Here is a 19449-nt window from a genome sequence, read left to right as displayed (position 1 = left end):
TGCTTCCAATTTTTGGCCACTGTGAAGGAAGTGAAAATTTTAATTCCTGCCTTCGTTAAGACAGTTTTAACAGATTCTAGGTCCTGGGATATAGCTGTGGTGGAGAGATGGATGGGAACCTGTGGGATCCCGGAGGAGGGAGTTTCAGATTTGTCCCAGGGTAGTGCAAAGTTGAAGGATGTTTCATACCGGAGAAGACCTTGTACTTGGGCCTTGAGGTATTTCATACTGTGGCCAGTGGAGCTCACAGTCCCCAGAGGAGAAGGAGCCAGGAGAAGGGAGGAGGAGGACAAGGTATAAACTCATCAGATTCAGGAAGTGGTTCAAACAGTGATCTCTTAGAGGAACAGGCAGAGAGGAACCTAAATTGGGATCTGAGAGATTGGAGAAGGGCAGGAGGCCTGTTTCACAAGAAACCATGAGTGTAGGCCAGAAACTGTGTCTTTAGACAGGTTAGAACCAGGCACAGGGGTGCGATGCTCTCCTTGCTCAGTGAGATAGACTGAATGCTTATGTCCCCCCATATTCATATGTTGAAGCCTAATCGCCAGTGTGATGGTATTTGAAGGTGGGGCCTTTGGTAGGTGATTAGGTCATGAGGGTGGAGCCCCCATGAATGCGATTAGTGCCCTTATGAAAGCAACCTCAGAGAGCTCCCTTCCCTGCCTTTCCGCCATGTGAGGACACAGTGAGAAGGCATTGTCTGTGAATCAGAAAACGAGCCCTCATCAGACATGGAATCTGCTGGCCCCTTGATCTTGGACTTTCTAGCCTCTAGAACTATGAGAAATAAATTTCCATTGTTTATAAGCCACCCAGTTTATGGTAGTTGGCTACAGTAACCCAAACAAACTGAGACACCCAGGCATTGAGTACCAAGTGCCATGACTGTAGATGGGAGTCCTCACCCCTCTGGATGGGGAACCTGGAAGACAACCACGCTTAAGGAAAGATGAGTCCAGTTTGGGGTGCATTAAAAGCACGGAGCCTGTAGGTCATTCGGGGAGAGATGTGCAGGAGAATATAGGAGATTAGAGCTTAGGAGAGAGGCCTGGGCTGGAAATGTAACTTTTGAGGCCTCATCAGAGTCCAACCTTGTGGTTCCCACCTGGATTGAGTTCAGGTCATTTCAGAGATTTACTGGAGTACACTTCATGTGCTGTGTTCCAAGGCTGGGCTCTAAAAATACAGGGCTGGACATAGTACAGTTCCTGACCTGGGGAAGCTGACGGTTTGGAGATCAGAACTAGATACTCATAAGGATAATCTTATTAAAATATTAATGTAAATTTGATTGAAGAGTAACATTCATGTAGAAAAGGGAACACATCACAAGTGTTTTACTAAAAAAATTTTCATGGAGTGATGACATCTGAGCAATTAGTAGCCAGATCAAAAAAAAAAAGATCCTGGGCTAGGTGCAGTGGCTCACGCCTATAGTTCCAGCACTCTGGGAGGCTGAGGCAAGAGAATTGCTTGAGCCCAGGAGTTCAAAACCAGCCTGGCCAACACGGAGAACCATGTCTCTACACAAAATTTAAAAAATTAGTTAGGCATGATGGTGCACACCTGTAGTCCCAGCTACTCTGGAGGCTACCGTGGAAGGATGGCTTGAACCAGAGAGGTCAAGGCTGCAGTGAGTCATGATGGCACCACTGCACTCCAGCCTGGGTGACAGAGAGATTCTGTCTCAAAAACAAACAAACAAAAAACCCCCAAAGTACAAATTCTTACCAGAATCTCCCAGAACTCCCTAATGCCCCTTTCTAGTCGTTACTAACAACCAGCCCCTGACCTCCGCCCCTCTGGTCACCAGTATCTAGACTTTGAACACCAAAGATGAGTTATGAGTGTTTCTAAACCTTATATCAAGTACATCACATAGTATGTACTTTTTGTATCTGGGTTCCTTCACTCAACATTATATTTCTAAGATTCATACGTGTTGTATGCAGTCATGATTTGCTTCTTCCATTGCAGAAATAATCCATCATTTATTTATCTGTGTTACTGTTGATTGGTATTGGGTAGGTATTATTTTCAACCATTACAATTAGTACTGCTATGAACATTCTTGTGTATATTTGAAGAACATTTGTATGTATTTCTGTTGGGTATGCACCTAGGAGTGGTTTGTAACCAGAGGAAACCTGTGCTGCTCCAGCCCCACCTCTGACATCTGCAGGGCTGTCCCCTCCCCGACACACTCACCCTCCCTCCCCAGGATGGGGCAGGTCCCTCAGTCAGCAGCGCCCTCACAGCCCCTACATCCTGGGTAGTTGCCTCCCATCTATGGGGCGGAGCCGCCTGGGGGTCTGGGCTGGGTGAGGTGGACCCTGGAGGGGCACCCGCCACTCCCATGGGCAGGGGAGACAGAGGTGGGCACAGCCTGGCGGGGTCCGGGCTTGGCCTCCCAAAGTGTTGGGATTGCAGGCGTTAGCCACCGTGCCTGACCCACGCATTTTTTTTTTTTAAGCAACACTAGAATCTTCCATTTGTTTATCTAAAGGGCATTATGAGCTTACGGCATAATGCTTTCACCCCTGTCATGGCTTGGGTGCTGCTGATGAATTTGGGGCTGGTTTTCTTAAATTGATTTTTATCATTTTAATTGGGCTTTTTAGGAGGATGATTGTGAGCTTCTTCTTTCTGCCATCTCCATTTGGACATCTACCTTTGAGGTCATTTGGAAGGATAAAAATATGGTAGCCTGCTAATGACATGGTGACAGCCCTTCTTGGAGGAGGCATGTGGATTCAAACAGACAGGGAGGAGTGCATCAGAATGGCGTCCATAGAGTGTAGGGTGTGGCAATGGAAGAGTAGACTGAGCGAGATTCAGAACAACAGAGAATAGAGGTCAGCACACCATAGCCCGTGGGTTGCCTGTTTTGATAAATAGCATTTTGTTGGAACATGGCCATATAATTCATTTTCAGATTGTCTGTGGCTGCTTTGGTGCTACAATGGCAGAATGACATCGTTGCAATGGAGACCATATTGCTTGCAAAACTGAACATGTTTACTATCTGGCCCTTTGCTAGTACTGGTTGACCATCTCTGACTTAGAATGTCACACTGAGAAGCTTCAGATTATTCCTGTGGGTTGGGGATCTAGGGAACTATTTTGACTGAGTTTTAGAAAATTCCCCAAATGCTAATATGTGATTTTCCCTGTAGCAGGACATAAAGAAAGCAGAAATCTTAGTAGTGGACAGGTGGGATGGAAAGGAAGATTCAGGAGTAGAGAGAGATGATGTTGGAGGGCAAGTCAGTGAAGAAATAGAGGGTGGGGTTTTGAGCAGCAAGTGAGATAGACATGTTGCTGATATAGTTCCAGGGATCAAATATCACTCATGACTTCTGTTTAAGGGGGAAGGAACCAGGATGCACCAAACTCCCAGTGCACAAGGACTGGCGTTTTCCACATGTACCTTTATTTAATGCTCACAGCATCCCTGTGAGATAGGACTTCTTGTACCTATTTCACAGAGAAGTAAATGGAGACATGGAAGGTTGAGGAGCTTGTGTGACATCACACACTTAGCAAATGAAAGAGCACAGATTTGATTCCACGACTCTCTGCTTACAAAGTCTAAGACGATGTCAATATAGTAGGAAACTCACATAATGTCTATAAACCCATTGCCTGCGGGGTGTTAAATCTCCAGGAATCAGCCTTTGGTCCCCGACCTGTACAGGATGTGAATCTTCTAGCTGAGCCCGATGCTCTTGTGGGTTCCTCACTGGGTCCTGACCTCTGAGTATTCGGTGGAGGTATCCTTGGAAGGATTCATCCCATGAAAGTTGAGGGAAGCATAGTGCAGCTCCTCATCCATCTCCACAGTAAGGGTGGCACCTGAACAGCCTGAGGTTTCAGTGGGGCCATGTAACTTGGACTTCTTCTGGTGTTTCTTATGGAGAGGAAAGAAGGGGGTTAGAGCAGGGCAGTGAGGAGGGGGACCGGGAGAAGGCAAAGAGGGTCAGTGAAGTAAAATGAACATTTATTCACTCTTTCATTCTTTCATCAAATGTTTATTAATTAAGGCTTTACTTATTCGTTATCTAACACATGTAGCACGTATTGATTGATTCCCAATTCTCTTGAATATTCACAGAGACTAATGTGGAAAAATTATGACCAGCTACACTGACATCATCTTTGGCATCTATTATTTTATCCATTTTACAGACCAGGAAACTAGGTCTCAGAGAGCTTAGGTAACTTCCAAAGTCACACATCTGTTGACCCTGAACTCAGTCCCAGGTCTCTGGGACCTCCTCTGTGCTGGGAACTGGATCCTCAGAAGGGAGCAAAGCAGAGCAGGAGCCCTGTGATTTCCACTACTGCAGGGTATGAAGACAGAAACAGACTGGTAATTGCAAATTGTGACAGTGTGCAGCTGAACGGGAGACAGTAGAATGATGGAGGTCTGATAAAACGCAGCCTTTTCCTTGTGGAGCTCACGGTGTGGTAGGGGGAGCTATGGGAATGTAGTTAGTTCACGTGGTGCAAAGCTCTATACAAACAGGAACATGGTATCCTGAGAGACACAGGAGCAGATGCTGGAGAAATGGCAAGTCTACAGGGTACAACCATTTTCTGGTGCAGGCCCACTGCTTGTTTCTAGATTTGGTGCAGTGTTTCTCAAAAGAGTCCTTCAACTCACAGATTCTGCCTCCTCTCATCCCATTCTCTCTTGAACTCTCTCTAGTCAAGTGATCTTTCTCCAGTAGAAGATCAGATGATCTGCTTTGCTGTCATATTGCTTAGCTACATTCAAATAGCCATTTCTCAGATTCTATCTTACCAGACTTACCAGCATTTGAAACAAATGACCAACCTCTCCTCCATGAAGCCCCATCTTCCTTTGGCCACCAACACTAGAGCCTGCAATTTCCTGGTCATTGGCTGCTACTCATTCTCAGCTTTCTCACCATTTACACCTCATCTCCCTAACATTCGATGCTGGAGGGTTCCAGGGCTATGTCTGTGGACCCCTTCTCTTCTTCGTAGATTCATCCATTATTGGATGTTGATATGGAAGCCCCCAACCTCTGTGTCTCCCACATGGATCCCTCTTCTGAGCTCCAGACACTTGTCTGCTACTTGTCATCTCCACATGGATGTCTCAGAGGCACCTCAAACTTACAGTAACCAAAATAATGTTTGATATACACTTGAAAATATACTTCTCCTTCAAGGTTGGCAATTTTCATCATTGGCAATTTGATTCTTTAAGTTTGAATTCTGAATAAGTCACATGAACATCATCACTGGCATCTATAGACATCTATGACATCCATGGGGTCTTCTTGGACATCCATGACATCTATGATATCTGTGGAGCCACCTATGACATCTGAGACACTTACCGAGCAGAGCCCGTGAGCTATCTTTGCTCCTGCCTTGCATGCACTCTATCACTGCATTTGCAAATAGTGTTGACTCCACGTTCAAGACGTATCCGGAACCCAATTTCTCCACATCAGATTCACGATTCTTACTTGGGACTAAGTCTGAGTCAGTCATCTCTTGGCTTGATTATCCGTGTATCCTCTCTTCTAGTATCTTCTCTTCTATGTTACATCCTAGAGCTTCTCACAGAGCAACCAGAGTCACTCCCACTAAAATGAGTGTCAGTTTATGTCACTCTTCTGCTCTAAATGCATCAATAACTGTGATGGACTTAGGACCCTGCAATATTTGCAGCTTCTATGTCTCTTCAGCTTCACTTCCTACCTGCCGTTGTTCAGTCCACACCCCACCCCCGACACTGCCTTATCCACACTGTCCTACTTTGTTCCTCTAAAACGTCAGACGTGCTCCAGCCTCAGAGCCATGGTACTTGCTGCTTCCTCGATGATTCTCTCCTGCTCACACTGTACTCATTTTCTTCCTGCAGCTGTTTGCCCAAAGGCCACTCTTTGGCCCCCAGGACTGTCCAATCCATTCTCCCGTTTCATTTTCTGCCATAGCACTTATTTCATGCCTCTTTCATGTATATTTGCACTACTTATTTGTTCATTATTTTCATCCCTTTTCCCAATAGATGTTAAGCCTCTGATAGGAGGAATACTTTATATTTGTAAAATACATGTTTATAAAAATACAGAATGGCACAAGGACCTAGAACAACTGGCAAATGGGATTATATAGATATTTGCAGAATGAATGAGTGCTTATTGACCCTGTGTTAAAAAACTTTACTGTGGTGTTCACTTTATTCAGAGTTAAATAAATTAAAAAAAAAAATCAGAGCTTGAAGGATGCACTGGAGTTGGGCAGGTAGCTACTAGGCATTTGAGGAGGAAGGAACAGCTCAGCAATGATTCTGAGATGAAAAAGCTTGCTCTGCTTGAGGTGATTGAGTGGCTAATGTTGGGGGAGCATAGCACTGAAGGGGCCTCTGGTTTTCCTGCTCCAAATGCCAGACCAAGTTGTTGGAATGCCAGCCTTTCAGGAGTGTGGAGAAGCAGTGCATTTCAAACTTGGGAATGAGGGGACGATGATCTTTTAGGGAGGTAATGTTCTGGAGAGGAGAAATGGGAGGTGAGGCTGCAGCAGAATAAGGAGTAACAGGGGATCTCAGCTCAGAAGGAGTGATTGTGTTAAGCTGTGTTCAGAGGAAGCTCAGACATGCATCATAGTGTACTGGCACAGGAAGAAGAGATGGAGGACTGGGGCAGGAGAGGGCCATGTCTGTGGTTGGGTAATGGGGACAAGAGTGCCATTAGTGAGACAGAGAACCAATCAGGAGAAGTATATTTAGGGGTGTGTCAACCAAGTGTTCCGGATGTTTCGACATCTGGGGCATTGCTGAGCCTTGAGAGACTACCTCTCCCAGGGATAGTAGATTTCTAGAGCTAATAAAGGACTTGCATACAAGTGCACCTTTCGTGTGCAAACCAGTCAATCTAAAGCCCACACTACCAGCTGGATCCTTTATTGAGCTTTTACACTCCAGGCCACAATCCCCCTTAATAAACCCAGGACCACGTACCAGACAACTAGAGACAACTCCTATACCCGAGTCTGCTGAAATTGTTCAAAGTAGCCAATCCTAAACCTGCCTAGCTTGCTTACCCTGTCTTGCCCATTATTTTCGATGAAAGCCACAGTAAAGGCTCTTGTCCCATTTTCCCCTTGCTCCCTCTGCTTCCTGACTGACCCTGGTGCTTTTCTATATGGCCTTGCATGGTGTGGTGCATCCTCTCCTCTTGGGAACAGTGAATAAGAAACTATCTTTTTTTTTTTTTTTTTTTTTTTTTTTTTGAGACAGTCTTGCTCTGTTGCCCACGCTGGAGTGCAGTGGCGCGATCTCGGCTCACTGCAAGCTCTACCTCCCGGGTTCACACCATTCTCCTGCCTCAGCCTCCCAAATAGCGCCCGCCATCATGCCTGGCTAATTTTTTTGTATTTTTAGTAGAGATGGGATTTCACCGTGTTAGCCAGGATGGCCTCAATCTCCTGACCTCATGATCCATCCACCTCAGCCTCTCAAAGTGCTGGGATTACAGGCATGAGCCACTGCGCCCGGCCAAGAAATGGTCTTTTCAATGGCCATAATCTCCTGATCTATTGGCCTCAACATACCTGAATAATATTAAAACCCACACTGTTGGGGCCGGGCGTGGTGGCTCATGCCTGTAATCCCAGCACTCTGGGAGGCCGAGGTGGGCAGATCACGAGGTCAGGAGATCGAGACCATCCTGGCTAACATGATGAAACCCCGTCTCTACTAAAAATACAAAAAATTAGCTGGGCATGGTGGTGGGTGCCTGTAGTCCCAGCTACTTGGGAGGCTGAGGCAGGATAGTGGCTTGAACCTGGGAGGCGGAGCTTGCAGTGAGCCGAGGTTGTGCTACTGCACTCCAGCCTGGGCGACAGAGAGGGACACTTGTCTCAAAAAAACAAAAACAAAACAACAACCTACACTGTTAAACAGCAGGAAAGACAATAAGCTCAGTTCTGGAAATGCTGAATGGGGCATGACTGTGGGCCATGTTGGGAGGAGGTGTCTGCAGGGCATCCTGGATGCCAGCATGCCCCATCACTCACCGAGGATGCTGGCCCTGTGGCAGGGTGGGTGTCGATCCTGCCCACTGCTGTCCTGGCTGCTTTCCTCCTGTGAGTCTTCACTCTGATGGGAGACACCAGGGTCTTTGAGCCTGGTTTTCTCAGGCTGTGGGGCCATTGTTATGAGCTTGGAATGACGGACTTTGGCAGGTAAGGGGTGGAATTAATCCAGGAGCCTTCAAACAAAACTTAGTAACAAGGTCTTCCTCTACCTCCCACTCCTTGGACACCTGAGACCAGGGCCCTAGCATAGACCCATGCCTAGCCCAGTGGCTACAGGCTGGATTCTGTAGATCACCACACCCCCTGCCCTTTCTCCAGCCCTCACAGCCCCTCCAGGACCCTTCTACACGAGGTCCATCCTCTTCACCTCTGGTCCATGCCTGACCCAGAGAAAATGCTCACATGAAGAAGATGAGGCAGAGACAAAGAGCGATCAGGGCTGTGACACCAGCTCCCCCAATGGCCCCCTGAACCACTCCTTGTATCCCTGCAGACAAAAAAGACATGGGGTGAACTCTAATCTGGATAAACAGGTATGTGTATCCTCTTCTCCAGCATGTAGAGAGGGGTGACTTCACCTCCAAAATGGAGTTTAGCGCCTAGATCTTCCCATCCATCATAGACATGAATATGGACCATGACTGTGAGACGAAGTACGCAGTACACCTGACACCTCTTGTCCCACCCTCCCTCTCCGGTGCACAAAACACCATCTCTCCTAGGACCCAGTTTCCTCTCCACCCTCGGTCTCTCTGAAATGAACCTCAGAAATAGCCGCTGAAGGACTGTGAAGCTCTGAGCCTCTTGGATGACAGAAAGAGAGAGAGAGAGAGAGAGAGAGAGAGAAAGAGAGGGAGAGAGAGAGTAAGCACTGGAATGCTGATAGGCCTTGTCTCTTCTTTCTTCCCACTGGCCCTACCACTCAGGGTCAAAGGTGATCCTTTTGGCCTTAAAAAGCACCTGGAATCAGGGTGGGGCAGGGAGGTGGTTCTCAGACCTTCTTAGACCCAGACAGTTCTCCTGGACCTGCCTGGCTGTACCTTCTAGATCCCAACACTCAGAGTCAGGGGCATTTCTCTGAGCATCATCTGTCAACAGTTTGATGACAACTGCTGAGGGAACTATTCCTGCCCTCACTGGGCTCACTGTCCACTGAGGGACCAGATGCCATTATTAATTGGAATAAGGCAGTGGAGAGAGCACTGGTCTTTGGACAGAGGTCGGGGTAAGGGTTGAGGTATGGACAACAGAAAAAAAAAAAATGCCCTAAAGAGATTTTTGGGGAAGTGTGACTATTCTATATGATACTCTCATGGTGGATTCATGTCATTCTACATTTTTTTAGAAACCTGTAAAATGTACAACACCAACAGTGAACTTTAATGTAAACTATGGGCTTCAGGTGACAATGATATGTCAATGTAGGTTTATTGATTGTAACAAATGTACCATTTTGATGGGGGATGCTGATGGCTGGGGAAACTATGCGTAAGGGTAGAGGCCATATGGGAAGTCTTTGTACCTTCCGCTCAATTTTTTCATGAAAAATAAAGTTCATTTATAAATGCTCCCAAGATGTTCAGTGACTAGAAGATTCCACTCAATTTTGCTGTGAAACGAACACTACTCTGAAAAATAAAACCTATTAAAAAATGCCCCCATTGGAGCAAAATGGCTGACCAGAGGTGCCTGGAGCTCATCCTCCCCCATCCCACCAGGCAGGAAAGGACCAACGCAATGAACAAACAGCAAAGATTTGAGTGGAGTGTCGAAGGGAGAGTACTGTAGTGCAGCAGGGGAGTGGAGAGTTACCTGTGGTAACTGGAAGCCGAGGAAGGCAGCATGGGGGCACCCAGACTTTGCAGCTCCCTCTCCCCAGCCCAGATTGTGGTTTGTCCCAGAGACAGGAAGGATTTCCCTTTGTAGGGAAATGATAAGCAGAAGAATACAACCAACCCCCAGTGGCCACTGCAGATACCTACATTCCTTACTGCAGGTTCATCCTACAGTCCTTACAAGCTCTGAGCACAGTTGGAAGAGCTACCAGGAATTCATGCAGCTGCACGGTTCTGGATTAGGAGCACACAGTGTGCACTCCCAACTTCCTAACCAGCCCCTGTGGGCAAGCTGCTGCAACACAGCACCATCTCGAGACCACAGCCGTCTCTGGAGTGCACTCTCCTCTGGGGGCCAGTGGCCACGCACCTCTTCATCACTGTAACTCCATCTTCGTTCCCCTAAGCCTGCAGTAATGGCTGAATACCACAATTAGAGCTGCATGGAGCCTGGGCCCAGGATTGGCTGGAACACGGGTCCTGAACAGCAGAGAAACCAGCCCCTGCTGCCTGTACTTCCAGCTGGAGGAACAGTCTTATAGTCCCACTCAGTCTCTTCAATAAATGATGCTGGAAAAACTGGTGCCATATGCAGAAGAATGAAACTAGACTCACACCTCTCATCCTATGCAAAAATCAATTCAAAATGGATCAAAGACCTTAATGTAAGACACAAAAATATAAAAATACTAGAAGAAAACATAGGGAAAATGCTGTAGGACATTGGTCTGGAAAAATATTCTATGAGTAAGACCTTGCTAGCACAAGCAACAAAAGCAAAAGCAAATAAATGAGATAATATCAAGCTAAAAAGCTTCCATGCAGCAAAGGAAACAATCAACAGAGTGAAAAGGCAACCTACAGAATAGGAGAAAATATTTGTCAGCTATTCATCTGACAAGTGATTCATATACACAATATACAAGGAACTCATGCATCTCAATGGCAAAGAAACCCAATCTGATTTAAAAATGGGCAAATTATCTGAGTAGACATTTCTCTAGAGAAGATATACAGATGGCCAACAAATATATGAAAAATGCTCAGCATCACCAATCACCAGGAAAATGCAAATCAAAACCACAATGAGGTCACGTCACCCCAGTTGGGAGGACTATGATAAAAATAAGATGAAAATTAACAAATGATGGTGAGGATGTAGAGAAGAGGGAACTCTTAAATGCTTTTGACCAGAATGTAAACTAGTATAACCACTACTAGTATATGTAGTTTTTCTTCCTCAAAAAAATACAAATAGAACTACCATATGATCCAGCAATCCCACTACTGGGCATTTATATAATGGAAAGGAAATCAGTATATTGAAGAAACGTCTGCACCTCTGTGTTTATTGCAGCACTATCCACAATAGGAAGATATGAAATAAACCTAAGTGTCCAACAACAGATGAATAAATAAAGGAAATGTGGCATATATACACAATGGATTATCATTCAGCCATAAAAAATAATGAAATCTTGTTATTCACTATAACATAGATTGAACTAGAAGACATTATGTTAAATGAAATAAGCCAGGAACAGAAAGTTAAATACCACATGTTCTCACTCATAAGTGGAAGCTAAAAAAAGTTGATTTCATGGAAGTAAAAAGGAGAACAGAGAATAATAAGGGCTGGGAAGGTTAGGGGAACAATGATAAGGAGAGAGATGTGTTAAAGGATACAAGATCACACCTGGAAAGGAAGAGTAAGTGCTGGTATTCTATACCACTGTAGGATGACTATGGTTAAAAATAATAGATAGTTTCAAATAGCTAGAGAGGGGATATTGAATGTTTCCAACACAATGAAATGATAAATGTTCAAAATGACGGATATGCTATTACCCTGATCTGATTAGTATACATTATTAGTATTGAAACATCGCTATGCCATCCATAAATATGTCTATTATTACCTAGCAATTACAAATAAAATACCCCGGCCGGGCGCGGTGGCTCAAGCCTGTAATCCCAGCACTTTGGGAGGCCGAGACGGGCGGATCACGAGGTCAGGAGATCAAGACCATCCTGGCTAATACGGTGAAACCCCGTTTCTACTAAAAAATACAAAAAACTAGCCGGGCGACGAGGCGGGCGCCTGTAGTCCCAGCTACTCGGGAGGCTGAGACAGGAGAATGGCGTGAACCCGGGAGGCGGAGCTTGCAGTGAGCTGAGAGCCGGCCACTGCACTCCAGCCTGGGCAGCAGAGCAAGACTCCGTCTCAAAAAAAAAAAAAACAAAAAACAAAAAAACTAGCCGGGCGAGGTGGCGGGCGCCTGTAGTCCCAGCTACTCCGGAGGCTGAGGCAGGAGAAGGGCGTAAACCCAGGAGGCGGAGCTTGCAGTGAGCTGAGATCCGGCCACTGCACTCCAGCCCGGGTGACAGAGCAAGACTCCGTCTCAAAAAAAAAAAAAAAAAAAAAAAAAAATACCCCAAGACATTCAGTGACAGGAGGGAGACAAAGAGCATTATTTGGATGGGCAAGGAGGAAGTTGCTAGTCATCCCCAAATATCCTTATCTGAGGTGCTTGATGTCTACCTGTGTCTAACTGCAGGCCTTGCCTCTGAACATTTGACTCTGAAAGTCCAGATCTGACCAAACGTGACACAGACTCAATCCAGTAACAGCCCCAGGCAGGGAGGCGCCTTCCTACCTGAGCCATCTCCTAGAAAGATACCAGTTCTTGGGTTCTGTGAAGCATCTAAGAGAGGAAGAGAGGATTTCCTTCAGTTGGGAGTAGAGATGAGATAAGGGTAGGCATTACTCCTGCCAAAGCCACAGAAATGCAGAAGAGACAGGGCTTATGTCCTTCTAACTGCCGAACTCAGCCAGGCCCCCAGGACACTAAATGTCCCCAGCACCAGCCCATCCTGTCTCCCCTACACACTCAGGGACCCGAGCATCCTGGCCCAGCACTTACAGGTGACATTGAGCTGGATGGTTCTCTCCGTGGTCACACCAGCTCCAGGGAACTTCACCTGACAGGTGAGGTTGGTGCCGTGGTCCTGGGGCCGTGGGGTGATTATGAGCACCGAAGAGTGAGTGGTCCTGAGGCCCAGGGAGGTGGGGGCAGCTGACACCCAGGAGAAGATTGGAGGTGTTCCCTGCTCACAGGCCCAGGGCACAGAGCAGGTCAGGTTTTTGGAGTGGTCGGGGTCTAGGGCTCCAGGGATGAGGATTTGGGGCCTGTGGGTCAAGTCTAGTGAGAAGAAGCAGGGGATGCAGAATCAAGAGGGAGGGTCCAGGTGAGGGCCTGAGAGAAGATCAACCTCTGGTCAAGCTTCCCCGCTAAGCATGACAGGCTTTACCCCTAAAGCCCTCCCTGTACCAGGGGCCCATCCCAGCCCTGCCCTGTAGTACCCATGGCCTTCCCTTGTGACCACTTCTGGAGCCTGTGCCTCACCTGTCACATGCACAGACAGCTGGGTAGATTTGTAACTGTATTTGGTACTGCCTTTCTCCATCCGAAAGAAGTAGGAACCATTATCCCTCCTCCTGGCATCTACGATGCTCAAGGAGCAGTTATTCCTACTGGGATCCCCAAGGAGGCGGAATCGGCCCTGGGTCTCCTCCTGTACTCCTCGATCTAGCTTGTTTGTGGCCACTGGAGAGTCCAACGATACAATGGCTCCTTCCCGGAACCAGTAACCATGAACTGGGGGATTCCTGGTGTAGGAGCGTACAGGATGGAAGAAAGTGCAGGGCACAAGGACGCACAAACCCTCTTGTACGGTCACTGACTTCTGCACTTCCAGCCTGACTCCTGGATCCATAGCCAGGACACCTGTGGGGAAATGAGGGTCAGCTCGGCCCAGCCTGACAACCCCCCTCCCCGCAGTCACTCACCTGCCCACAGCAGGGAGCGCAGCAGCAGCAGCAGCAGCAGCATGTCTGAGGCTGAGGCTTCCTGGGCTTCCTGTGTGAGCAGAGAACAGGAAAGGAGTGGAGGTGAAGGGCTAGGGGGTGGGACAGGAAGCTGGGGAGGAGCAGGAGACCTCAGTCTTGCATGGAAGAGGAACCTCAGACCCACATGTGCTCAGAGCTTGTCTCTTCCACACAGATTGACCCTCACGGGCCAGAGATGCCAGAGACCCGCCCAGAGAGGGGAGGAGATGGAGCAGAATCTGAGTCTTGCCTCCCAGGAGCACCGGAGCCTGGACCAGTACCTCCGGGGCCATCTGAGACATGCGAACCCCATGTCTAAAATCCTTCCACTCTGAGGTACTTTTCTGTGCACAATTGTTTACACCGGGACTGGTCACTGCTGGCCTGGCCCGAGTCACAGCCTCACCTAGATCCATGGGGTGATTTGTCCAGCAGGATATAGGATTCCATAGGGTCCGTGTGAGTGTCTGGGGCAGAGAAACAAAGAAGAGTCCTAGGTAAAGTGAAGGTGGCAGCCATTCATTTCTTCATTCATTCACTAAAGACATAGTGAGTGACAGAGCAGGACCACTGTCATCTCGGACAAACACCGCCACTTTAAGTTCCAACTCCCTTTCTAGCTTCATGTATTTCAAGGAAATCACTTCTCTGCTAACTACAAGCAGCCAGAAAGAGCAGATGGTGAAACACGGGTAAGACAGCTCAGGCACAGAGGGAGGTGGGGGGAACGTCTCTTGAGTTATTGCCAAACTTTACCCTCATCCAATGGGCCCTAGTAAAACAGTGGGCCTTAATAAGCACATACCTTTGCCTTCAGGTGCACTAAGACAGGAAAGCTAAATGCAGACTCGGTGGGTATGCCTGCAGCTGCAAAAAGATGCATGGGAACAGATACACAACTCTCCCTCCCAGATAAGCACCACAAAGAGACACAGAAGCAGTCCAAGCCTCTGATAAACCCTCCCACCCTAAATCTTTAAAAACTCTTTAGTCTGTAAGAGAGTGTGCCTCTACCTAACTCAGCCAGAAACTCCTCTCAGGTTTGTTTTCTCTAAAACCTGTCTTGACTAGTGAGCCACCATACACGTTTCTTTCTTCTTTCTTTAATTCTTACAGTGAGCCTTTGTGTATAGGTGGGGCTTGAGAAGAGATGCCACTGACCTGATTCCTGCCCTTGAGATGTTCCCCATCCATAGCCTCATGTCCTCACCACACACACACATATACTGTCTGGCTTTAGAGCTGTGAAAAATTGGGAATTTGCCATGTGTCATGGGAGCATATTGGAACTTTTAAAAGAAATATGACTAGAGAATTTTCCCCTGGCAGCTAGTACACTGCTTTGCACAGTGTCAATGACATCTCCAAAATAAGAACTATGCAGCATCTTCCTGTAAAACAAAAAGGAGAACACATGTTCGTTCTATGAACCAGTGCAGAAAAAAACTTTTTTTCTGTTCATGCTGCTATTTGGTGCAGTATGGGCAGAAGCAAGTGTTTTTAGAGGCTCATGATATGGATCAACATTTTCATGTAAAAATCTGCTTCTCACAGTTAAATATGGCCCAAAGACATAATATTTCCAGACAACATGAGTGGAATGTACAGAGAAAATTAAACTTTAGGTCCAGCTACGTGGTTGTCCATATCACTCTGTGTAGTATGCATCCAGCAACACTTGATCCCTGGGACATATTAGTACTTGCCACCATACCTTTGTCAAATCTCAACACACAATAGTATCTAGATAACTCTTAATTCATCCTTATTAATAGAGAGGTAGCTGCATCCTCGTTTGATATACAACAAATTAAGTCTCCAGTAAATAATATCTGTTGTAAGTTATTTAGCATGTGGCACATAATAAAAAATTCAGTACATTTAGTGCTTTTTTTTTTTTTTTTGAGACGGAGTCTTGCTCTGCCACCCAGGCTGGAGTGCAGTGGCCGGATCTCAGCTCACTGCAAGCTCCGCCTCCCGGGTTTACACCATTCTCCTGCCTCAGCCTCCCGAGTAGCTGGGACTACAGGCGCCCGCCTCGTCACCCGGCTAGTTTTTTGTATTTTTAAGTAGAGACAGGGTTTCACCGTATTAGCCAGGATGGTCTCGATCTCCTGACCTCGTGATCCGCCCGTCTCGGCCTCCCAAAGTGCTGGGATTACAGGCTTGAGCCACCGCGCCCGGCGCTTTTTTTTTTTTTTAAGACAGGGTCTTGCTCTGTTGCCCAGGTTGGAGTGCACTGGCATGATCACAGCTCACTCCTGCCTTGACCTCCCAGGCTCAAGTGACTCTCCCAGCTCATCCTCCCTAGTAGCTGGGACCACAGGCTCATACTACCAGGCTGGAGTAATTTTTTGTTTTTATTTTTAGGAGAGATGGGGTCTTGCTATGTTCCCCAGGCTGGTCTTGAACTCCTGGGTTCACACAATCCTCCCACCTTGGCCTCGAAAGTGCTTTGACTATGGGTGTGAGGCACTGTGCCCAGTCACATTTAGTTTTAACAAGAAAGTCATACTATGTTCAGAGACCAGAAGATCAAATATGAATATGTGAGTCTTACTGTGTTTCTTTAATGAATTTAATGAAGGCCCGAGAACCAAGAGCAGATGGATTTCCCAGCTCCAGCAGAAGGAGCAAGCTCGTGCTTCCCTCTAGCTCCTTCCTTCTACGATTCTGTCATCTGATCCTTGGCCCCAGCAGAGTCTCCCCTCCATGGCTGGAGCCTGAAAGAGAGAGCGAGAGAGAGGATGGGGAGGAGGGACCTCTCCTGCCTCTCCTGGGCCCTGTCTCCGACATCCTCCATCCCCACATAACAGCACAGCTAAGAACAAAGCGCATGCTCAGTGCAGGTCTACCCGAATGAATGCCTTAATAAATGGTGGGGGCTGTTTCCCTACCTTCTTCCTAATTCACACTGCAAAGCTGCTCCTGATGAGGCGTCCCTCGTCCGTCTTTTTCTTACGGATGCGTCTGCTTCCTGCGGCAAAGCCTGCCCAGGCTCCCACGTATGTCTGTTTCTCTCACTTTTCAGGAGCTCTGAGCGGCCTGTACGTGTGCATCCGTGCTGCCTCATACCAGGCAGAGCCGCAGTCTATTCTCTTCTGCAGATGGAAGAGCAACGTGTGTTTGATTTGAATGCAGGAAGTACGTTTGCTCCCATGGGCTGAAAGATTTTGTTGTAAAACTTCCCTGTAGTGTGGCGCCAAGTGTGGCGCCAAGGGAAGCCCTCTTTTCTCTCTGCAGCAGTTGGTGTGTTATGCCCAGACCGTTTATTCCCCAAAGAAGACCACCAGAGTCCAGAGTCAAAGCCAAGCGGCAAGGATCTTTACTGCAAGTTCCAACTTGGTCCCTCCATTCCACAACATACGAGAGGGCCCCGAACAGTGCGTGCGCTCGCTTTTTATAGCCCGATGTAGATGGGACTTGTAAGGTTACAGAGGAACAAGGGAATTCTTTAGGTTACAGCATTACAATTGGTTAACATAGTAAGTTATACATTTAGTGGTGATCTATTGGTTCCCGTGCTTTCAGTAAAACTACAAACAGCTGTGTCGTTATCAGGGATTTTTCCAGGTGGTGTTTGTACTGGGCCCAGGAAATTGAGAGATATATGTTGTTTGTACTGGGCCCAGGACTGAGGAATGTGCCTGATTTCTTTCAGGTGGGATGACTTTTTTTTTTTTTTTTTAACCAACCTCCCATCCAATACGGAGCAAGCCACGGGAGAACCTCCTGTGATCCTCAACACACGAGAAGTGAAAGAGTGAGTATGTCCTCCACCGCCGGGACCAACTTTTACCGGGATTTGCAGCGGCTGTAATTCACAGTATGGCCACCAGAGGACAGTCATAACCCTTCACTTTCCAGTCATTTCACACCAAAGACAAATCAGGTCAAACGTCATGTGAGACTTGTGCAAATAGCTGGAAATAGTTTTCGTTTTAATTGGAGAACGCTGTTAGTGAGCCTTTAGTATTAATTAATTATTAATTATTAATTTATATTAAATGTTCTAAATCCTTTACCTACAACAGATCTTTTGAACCTTATGAGACTGTAAGAGACCAAAAAATACATCACCCCAAAATACGACTGTAGGAGACCAAAATACGCCACCCCAAAATGCACCTTTTTGGCATAAAGATTATTTCAAGAGCCTGCAGACACAGGAGACGCTCTGAGAACCAGGGAAGAAGTTAGCTTTTTGAAAGGGAAAACCACATCTACAAAGGAATCTCCAACAGCCAAGGGATCTCCCTCTGTACCAGGAAGAGAAGACGACTCACTCACGAAACTCTTATCAAGGGAAGAGGCACCCATGTGATCTGCAAAACAAGCCTTGCTGTTGTTTCCTGGTGTATTTCCCTGTTGCCTTCTGATAACTGGCCTGCCCACACCCTTCTTTCTGTTTCCGTGGAAGATGCTGTTTAAGCCTGAAGTCAAAGCCACCTCTTTGAAATTTACTCTTTTTCCCTGGGTGTATCCCATGTACACATGAGGTATACAGGTTGCTAACCTCTGTTTTTCTTTTAATAAACTTTTGTTACTTGGGTTCTTCCCAACGAAGGACTTTGAAGTCCTGTCACTCATAGTTTCGAAAGATTTTCTTCTTATTTCTAAGGGAAACGGAAACTCCCCACTATCCTAAAAAGAAGTACATGATCTTTTTCTTCCCCCCGCAAATGGCCTGGTTAGCAGGGGAACATATCCAAGTCCTGTGGCAGACCATATTGGGAAGCTGCTGATCACCAGTTTCAGGTGTTTTCTATCTTTTGGGAGATGGCCGTTCTCTGGCACCAGCTGCGACCAATGATTATTTTAGAGAAACAGTGGAACAACCACCTGACTGTCAGCAGATAGCCACCTGACATTGCCAGTAGTGGAGGCAGCCCTCTCCTGCTTGTGCTGACTAGCTACTTCCTGTAAGAGCCTTAGTAAATGTAATCCACATAACATACAACCAACCCATGTAAAGTGTACAATTCACGGGTTTTTTAGTATCATCACAGGATGGTGCCTCATACCAGGCAGAGTCCATTCTCTTCTGCTGAAGGAAGAACGACGTGCGTTTGATTTGAATGCAGGAAGTACGTTTGCCCGACATCACTACAAACATTTTAAAAACTTTTTCGGCCGGGCGCGGTGGCTCACGCCTGTAATCCCAGCACTTTGGGAGGCCGAGACGGGCAGATCACGAGGTCAGGAGATCGAGACCATCCTGACTAACACGGTGAAACCCTGTCTCTACTAAAAATACAAAACTTAGCTGGGCGCAGTGGCGGGCGCCTGTAGTCCCAGCTACTCGGGAGGCTGAGGCAGGAGAATGACGTGAACCCGGGAGGCGGAGCTTGCAGTGAGTGGAGATCGCGCCACCGCACTCCAGCCTGGGCAACAGAGCGAGACTCCGTCTCAAAAAAAAAAAAAAAAAAAAAAACTTTTTCATGACCTCAAAAAGAAACCCAGTGCTGATTAGCAGTCACACCTCAATCACCTGTTCCCTCCCAGCCCTGGGCCACTGCACTTTCTGTCTCTATGGATTTGCCTATTCAGGACACTTCGTATAAGAGGAATCATGCCACTTGTGGTCTTTTGTGTCTGTGTATCTGGCTTCTTTTTTTTTTTTTTTTTTGAGACGGAGTCTCG

General features: G+C 46.9%; 1 protein-coding gene across 1 annotated transcript; it reads right to left on the bottom strand.

The window, feature by feature from the left end:
• Nucleotides 1-3414: 3414 nt before the first annotated feature.
• On the bottom strand, nucleotides 3415-17989 carry CD33 (CD33 molecule). Its single transcript, XM_033224282.1, is given in 13 exon segments — nucleotides 3415-3913; nucleotides 8062-8143; nucleotides 8485-8569; nucleotides 12575-12622; nucleotides 12842-13120; nucleotides 13325-13526; nucleotides 13528-13705; nucleotides 13768-13837; nucleotides 14213-14273; nucleotides 14968-15197; nucleotides 16367-16529; nucleotides 16704-16907; nucleotides 17502-17989. Coding segments are annotated over 10 exon segments (1209 nt in total). The 5' UTR covers nucleotides 15001-15197; nucleotides 16367-16529; nucleotides 16704-16907; nucleotides 17502-17989; the 3' UTR covers nucleotides 3415-3742.
• Nucleotides 17990-19449: the final 1460 nt, after the last annotated feature.

This window comes from Trachypithecus francoisi, unplaced genomic scaffold (genome assembly GCF_009764315.1).
Source record: "Trachypithecus francoisi isolate TF-2019V2 unplaced genomic scaffold, Tfra_2.0 Lachesis_group12, whole genome shotgun sequence".
In the NCBI taxonomy this organism is placed as follows: domain Eukaryota; kingdom Metazoa; phylum Chordata; class Mammalia; order Primates; family Cercopithecidae; genus Trachypithecus; species Trachypithecus francoisi.
Note: the sequence above shows the minus strand (reverse complement) of the source record. Positions and strands in the feature narration are given on the sequence as shown.